This window comes from Sinocyclocheilus grahami, unplaced genomic scaffold, assembly GCF_001515645.1.
Source record: "Sinocyclocheilus grahami isolate Dianchi unplaced genomic scaffold, SAMN03320097.WGS_v1.1 scaffold471.1, whole genome shotgun sequence".
Classification (NCBI taxonomy): domain Eukaryota; kingdom Metazoa; phylum Chordata; class Actinopteri; order Cypriniformes; family Cyprinidae; genus Sinocyclocheilus; species Sinocyclocheilus grahami.
In genome coordinates this window covers 57,067-64,178 of record NW_015505650.1, presented here as the reverse complement: position 1 = coordinate 64,178, position 7,112 = coordinate 57,067, and the positions used below count along the sequence as shown (strand labels likewise).

The window sequence follows — 7,112 nt, the reverse complement described above, 5'->3', positions numbered from 1 at the left end:
TGAGAAAAAAATGTTTTCAACACCAACAAAAGTTTTTTTTTTTTTTTTTTTTTTTTTTTTTTTTTTTTTTTTTTTTTTAAGTCTGATGGATTCTGATTGGCCCTCAGTGTTTTTGTCAGTGCTTTACATCTGTGTGTGTGTGTGTGTGTGTGTGTGTGTGTGTGTGTTGCAGTCAGCTGAGACACACTAACCTGGTGCAGTTATTAGGGGTGATCGTGGAGGAACAAGGCAGTTTGTGCATCGTGACAGAATACATGACTAAGGTCGGTGGTGTTTCTCTCAATGTTGCTGTCAAAAGTTGTATCGTGAGCTCATTTATGCCAATAGATTGCTTATGATCTACTGTGTGTGACAATGTTCTCTGTATTTTATTTAATATTGTATTATGTTGTAGATGGTGGTAAGTGCATGTTTTATCTCTTTAATTTTGTAACTGGAAGTAGTAAAGCATTAACATTTCAAAATAAGAGTTCCAGTCTATTTCGGGCTTGTTTATAATAAGTAATAATATGTTCTGCATTGTATCTCAATATGTTTTTTAAATCATATTGCATCTGAACAGCAACTTCTCATTAATGAGTGAATGTGAAAAAAATGTCAAAGTTACCATGTTATTAACATGTTTTTATTTCATTTAGCCTTGTTTTATTCATTAAAAATGTTTATATATATATATATATATAATGTATATAGATATGCACATGCACATTTATGTATAATATTCAGGATTAATAAATATATCATTGTATGAAATTTAAAAAAACATATCATCTGAGAATTACTGATGTTAGCCCCATTGGAATGAATGAAATTTGATTAAATTACTTTAAATTTTTTTTCTAACAAAACAATTACTAAATTTATTTTACTTGTACATGCTTTCACTTTTGGATGGAAAAAGTGATAATTTTTCCTGCTGCAATAGTTCGTCAATAGACAACATATTCATGTTCATCAACAAAATTCAGTCCAAAAGTGTGTGAGACATATGGGGAAAAGGTGGAATATATTTTGCAAACATTTTTGACACTAATATTATATAACTTCATAGATAATTTGACAAAAAGTATTTTTGGCACTAATGGTGCTCCATACATAGTATACCATATAAAATGACATAACATGAAATGTGACATGTTTTAAAAAATGGTTAAAAAATCTTATTCTTATTCTAATTTTTTAGAAATGTCTGTATCTCTGTCTAATCAATGATGTTGAGAAATCCTCAGATCCTGGTTAAACATCTGCAGCAGCCTGTTCAATTAAAGCAATCTGAGAAGCATGGTTTATTGTATATATATGTGTGTGTGTCTGTCTGTGTGTGTGTGTGTGTGTGTGTGTCTGTGCGTGTGTCTGTGCGTGTGTCTGTGCGTGTGTGTGTGCGTGTGTGTGTGCGTGTGTGTGTGTCTGTGCGTGTGTCTGTGCGAGTGTCTGTCTGTGTGTCTGTCTGTGCGTGTGTCTGTGCGAGTGTCTGTCTGTGTGTCTGTCTGTGGGTCTGTCTGTGCGTGTGTCTGTGCGAGTGTCTGTCTGTGTGTCTGTCTGTGGGTCTGTCTGTGCGTGTGTCTGTGCGTGTGTGTGCGTGTGTGTGTGTGGAACAGGGCAGTCTGGTGGATTACCTGCGCTCTCGGGGCCGGACCGTGTTGGGCGGCGAGTGTCTGCTCAAGTTCTCTCTGTGAGTAAACCTCTCATTACACGCGTCTGTCAGTCTGTCGGGATCTTTAGCGTGTTTGTGTCCGTGTCGCAGTGACGTCTGTGAGGCCATGGAGTATCTGGAGGCCAATAACTTTGTGCACAGAGATCTGGCGGCTCGTAACGTCCTGGTGTCCGACGACAACATCGCCAAAGTCAGCGACTTCGGTCTGACCAAGGAGGCCTCGTCCACTCAGGACACGGCAAAACTGCCCGTCAAATGGACCTCGCCTGAGGCGCTGCGAGAGAAGGTACTGGTCTGTCTTTCAAGAAAAGCTTCAGATTAAGATCGAAGCTCGTGTCTGGAAGTGACGTTCCTGCTGGATGTCGGAGATCATATTTTGCATTTAAAGCGTGTGAATGATTCGCTTTCGCGCTAGTTTTTCCCATTTGACTCGTTCTAAATTGTGAATTTCACAATTTTTTCGTTTGATTTTCAGAGAATCTCACCAGTACTAGTTTCATGGCATTGATAGATTTTTCTGTTGTGTTGTTGCAGAGGTTTTCTACGAAATCTGACGTGTGGAGTTACGGCGTTCTGCTGTGGGAGATTTACTCTTTCGGACGGGTGCCGTACCCCAGAATTGTAAGACTTTTATTGTTTTCATTCTTTTGACAAGAAATGCACTGCATTTTAATTTATATATGATATATATATGTGTGTGTGTGTGTGTATGAGTATGTGTGTGTGTGTGTGTGTGTGAGTGTGTGTGTGTGTGTGTGTGTGTGTGTGTATGTGTGTGTGTATGAGTGTGTGTGTGTGTGTGTATGTGTGTGTGTATGAGTGTGTGTGTGTGTGTGTATGTGTGTGTGTATGAGTGTGTGTGTGTGTGTGTATGTGTGTGTGTATGAGTGTGTGTGTGTGTGTGTATGTGTGTGTGTATGAGTGTGTGTGTGTGTGTGTATGTGTGTGTGTATGAGTGTGTGTGTGTGTGTGTATGTGTGTGTGTATGAGTGTGTGTGTGTGTGTGTATGTGTGTGTGTATGAGTGTGTGTGTGTGTGTGTATGTGTGTGTGTATGAGTGTGTGTGTGTGTGTGTATGTGTGTGTGTATGAGTGTGTGTGTGTGTGTGTATGTGTGTGTGTATGAGTGTGTGTGTGTGTGTGTGTGTGCGTGTGTGTGTGTGTGTGTGTGTGTGTGTGTGAGTGTGTGTGTTATTTTTGTCTGTATTATTTTTTATTTATTATATAGGTTTATATTATATAGGCTTGTTTGTTTTTGTTTTGCACTATGGTCAGTTTTTCTGAAGATTTATTTCCAACATCATTGAATTATTTAATATACACAGAGCTGGGTGCATTGCTTACTAATTGTAGTCCGTTATTTGATTACGACTACTTTTGAGAATTATTTTAGATTACTTTTCAGCAAACTCGTTTTAAACTTACATTAAACGTACCGTACTGATATAAAAAAAGCAAAGAGAAAGAAAACTTTTTTTTTTATTTTTTATATCAACATCATAAAATGCATTAAACGTTACTTTGCACCAGGGTTTCCCAAACCGGGCGTAATGTAAGAAGTGCAGTTGGTTTGATAAAAAGCTAATAATTAATTAAAACATAAAAATATACAATAAAACTCATTTAAACTGTTGAACACCTATTTGTTTACCTACATGTCAGTGTTATTAAATTATTTGAAATATTACCTTCCTCTGAGATATTTCAAGGACGTATTTTATTTTAAGGGGTTTGGCTGACAAAAACGTTTGTGTTTACGTTAATAAACATGAAAACAACACGCCCAAAGTCTTCCATTATGAATAATTTACTGCTATTGTGTGAATAGTATGTAATCATGTAATCCATAAAAAAGTACCTGTAATCGGATTATGAGCATTTTAAAATGTAATGTGTAAATGTAATCCAATCAGTTGCTACCCAGCACTGCATATCTATGAATAATTTATTTTTTGAGTGTTAGAATAATGTCTTGTATGCCAGCTTTAGATGCAGTGTTTGTAGGTCGTCTGTATGGTGTGCTGTGGTTCTGCGTGTGTCCAGCAGAGTCTCAGCTCTGTCTGTGGTCTCTCTGCAGCCGCTGAAGGAGGTGGTGCCGCGGGTGGAGAAGGGCTATAGGATGGAGGCTCCTGATGGCTGTCCTGTCGCCGTCTATGACCTGATGAAGCAGTGCTGGACGCTGGACCCCGCAGGACGACCCTCGTTCCGTCTGCTGCGTGAGAAGCTGCAGCACATCAGAGCCAAAGAGCTGCACCTGTGAGGACGATCCAGACCCTCTGCATCACAAACCAAACCTCTTACTGGGGCTCCACACACTCTTTGTGTACTTGAACGTGGACTGTTGATTTGGACGCTCTCTCGTGATCCGTGACGTGAGAGGAGGAACACACTGACGTCTGTGTGCGCGTGTGTGTGTGTGTGTGTGTGTGTGTGCGCGTGTCAGTGTGTGTGTGTGTGTGTGTCTGTGTGTGTGCGTGTGTCAGTGTGTGTGTGTGTGTGTTTCTGTGTGTGTGCGTGTGTGTGTGTGTGTGTGTGTGTGTGTGTGTGTGTGTGTGTGTGTGTGTGTGTGTGTGTGTGTGTGTGTGTGTGTGTGTGTGTGTCAAAGTGCCTGCTGGAGTTGACAGAGCAGTGCCTGTGTTCCTCCGACAGCAGACTCAACGCCTGTCTTCTTATTCTTTTTTTAAATCGGTCTTTTTTTAATGTCTGTATTTGTTGATTTGTCATCTGCATCGAGAGGGGTTTGTGTTCACTAGTGCCAGACTGAACTGCGGCAATGAGCTGGGAAACACACACACACCAGCTGAGCTCATGTGCCTGCCATCACACACACACACACTCTCCCTCTAGAGGACTCGGAGGCTCAGTCCATCAGAACTCTTACTGCGTCGGTCTGTTTTATATTAAAATATATTTAAGAAGTGAGCGTCAGACGGACTCATGCATGCTCAGAGAGGCCTCGAGTAACGTGTCCGTGCTTTCAATGTTCATTGTTTTAATATTCTGCCATGATTATGAATAAATCATTCCATCTGACCTGCACAGAGTGTGTGGTTGCTGGGGGGCGGAGCTGTCGGCAGGAAGTGACCTCGTCACTGTCGATGAGCGTCGCATCTTTCAGACTGCTGTGTTTGTGTTTGTGCTGTTCAGATGAACACACACTCATCTCAGCGTCTCGGTAAAAGAAGTTTTGCATCTGTGACGAGCTGATTATCACCACAAATAATTTCTGCTCATTCCTCAGTCTGTGAAAGCACGGGAATACATGTACAGTCATGCATTTGGGAAGACAACAGCACTTTTATTTGTTTATTATTATTTAGTATTTGAATTTCTATACTATAGTAGTATTTAATATTTTTTGTTTTTATATTTTCAGTTTTCATTTTAGTTTAGGGTTTAGTAAGTTTTGTTTTTGTCATTTTTAATAGGTTTTGTTTATGTGTAGCTTTTTATTTCTGTTTTAGTCATTTTAGTAATATTTCAGCTACATTTCTAATTTTAATTCTAATTTTTCAAAATTTAAATCATTTGTAGGTCTTCATCTAATGTTTATAATTTATTTTCTGCATATGAATTTGTCATAAACACAGGATTATTTCATTTGAATTTAATTCATGTTTAGATGGATGAAACTGAGCTGAATAGAATTAGAATTAATGTTTTAGAAAAACTACCAATGCTTTACGAGTTGGTAACCAGTTTTAGTATTGTTAGTAATAATATTTGGTATACTAAATACTATTAGAATATTTATGCATACTTTTATTTTTATATTTTAGTTAAGGTTTTTGTGCTTTTGCCTTTTAATTATTTTGTTGTTGTTGGTTTCATTTAGTTTGAGTTTATTTTTATTTCAGTTTTAGTAATTCTAGTACTTGCACTTAAACTATTTTATTTCAGTTAATTGCTAAGGCACAAAATCTGTAACTCGCATTTTAATTCTAATTTCTAATTTTAAATAATTCTGTGTCAAATTTTAACAATTGAGTTTAGGTTTTCGTCTTTTATTTTCATGCGTACAAATTCACAATCAGGACTTTTTACAAAGAGATAATAGTGAGGCCTGAAATGTATAAATCTTTTTACATGACTCAAAGAAGAATTAGTGCTTTAGGAAAACCTCAATGCTTTACCAAACGTAGGGAGTATTTGGAGTAGTTTTTCTGTGCTCTTAAGTTGTACTTAACCCTTTGCATTCCTTCTCAGCTCCAGTCGTCTCTGGTGCTTGTGCTTGTGTAAATGTTGTGTTTTTCTGAAATCTCTGTCAGCGCTGAGGTTAGTTGTGGTGTTAGTTGAGTGAGTTTGTAAGGAATCAGCTGGACACGAGCTGTGCCGTGGTTTGAGTGTGTTTTGTTCCTGGTGAAGATCTCATTAATGTTTGATTTCTCCTGGGAGCTGCCGAGATCTATTTGGGTGCGTTTCACAGAAACGAAGCGTCTGGCACTCGCTGTGTTTTATCTGAGAGGTGAGACTGAATGAAGGATGGATCCGCTGAACTCCAGCAGCAGCTGTTTCTGCATCACGCGCTTCTATTACATTACATTTCTGTCTAGCTTTAGTTGAGGTTAGAACATTTTCTTGACATTTTATTTGAGTGATTTTGTTTTGTGCGGTGTCATTTTCTTTATTTAATTTTTAAAGAGCTTTATTATTTTATCTTACAGATTTTTATTACATTTTTTTCTATTTGCTATTTATTTGTTTGTTTGCAAAGTAAACGTTTTTTATTATTATTATTAAATTTCTGTTTGGCTTTATTTTTTATTTTTTGTAATTTTACTTCAACTAACCTGAACTTCATTTTATTTCAGTTATTGGGACAAAATTATTTTCCAGATTTTTTGTTTTGTTTTATGCTTTTGTCATTTTTTATTAGTTTTTTTATTTTATTACATTTCTATTTAGATTTAATGTATTTTTACTTCAGTTTGTTAATACTTCAACTTTTTTAAAACAGTTTTGTAGAAAAAAAATTCTTAAACATTTATCATTTTTATTACAATTTTAAATAATTTCTCATTTTAAATAATTCAGTTTAAGTTTTTCATCTTATATTTTATTTCAGCTTTATTTCAATTAATAAAATTAATATTTTAAATATTTTTAGCTTTAGTTTACAATAACAACAGTGCTGAAATGACTTGCAGAACTGATGTAGTAAGGTTAGTTGACAACAATGTTGGATGTTTTTTCTAATGTTATCTAATAGTTCATTTACTCCGTTCTGAACACATTGACTGATGTGAGTGTTTCATGCTCTTGCGATTCTGCTGGTTTTAATCACAGTTGTTCTGCTGAATAGCAGTTGGAAGGGGATGCTGCATTCCCATTAAGTCCTGCAAACAGATGCCAAGCGTCTGTGTGTTTTAGAAGAGTGTTTGCTGTTGCAGGATCTGACGGATGAGTGAAAGCATCGCTCTGAAAATCTCAGATCAAGACGAAACTCTGAAATGCCTTGT

General features: G+C 37.0%; 1 protein-coding gene across 1 annotated transcript in view; it reads left to right on the top strand.

Annotated features, from left to right (window-relative positions):
• Nucleotides 1-4,115, top strand: part of LOC107553354 (tyrosine-protein kinase CSK-like) — a 39,403-nt gene extending 35,288 nt beyond the window's left edge. The window contains exons 9-13 of the mRNA XM_016235556.1: nucleotides 173-263; nucleotides 1,599-1,672; nucleotides 1,745-1,940; nucleotides 2,189-2,275; nucleotides 3,731-4,115. Coding sequence (XP_016091042.1) covers nucleotides 173-263; nucleotides 1,599-1,672; nucleotides 1,745-1,940; nucleotides 2,189-2,275; nucleotides 3,731-3,913 — 631 coding nt within the window. The 3' untranslated portion in view covers nucleotides 3,914-4,115. The remainder of the gene's footprint in view (nucleotides 1-172; nucleotides 264-1,598; nucleotides 1,673-1,744; nucleotides 1,941-2,188; nucleotides 2,276-3,730) is intronic.
• The last annotated feature ends 2,997 nt before the right edge of the window (nucleotides 4,116-7,112 follow it).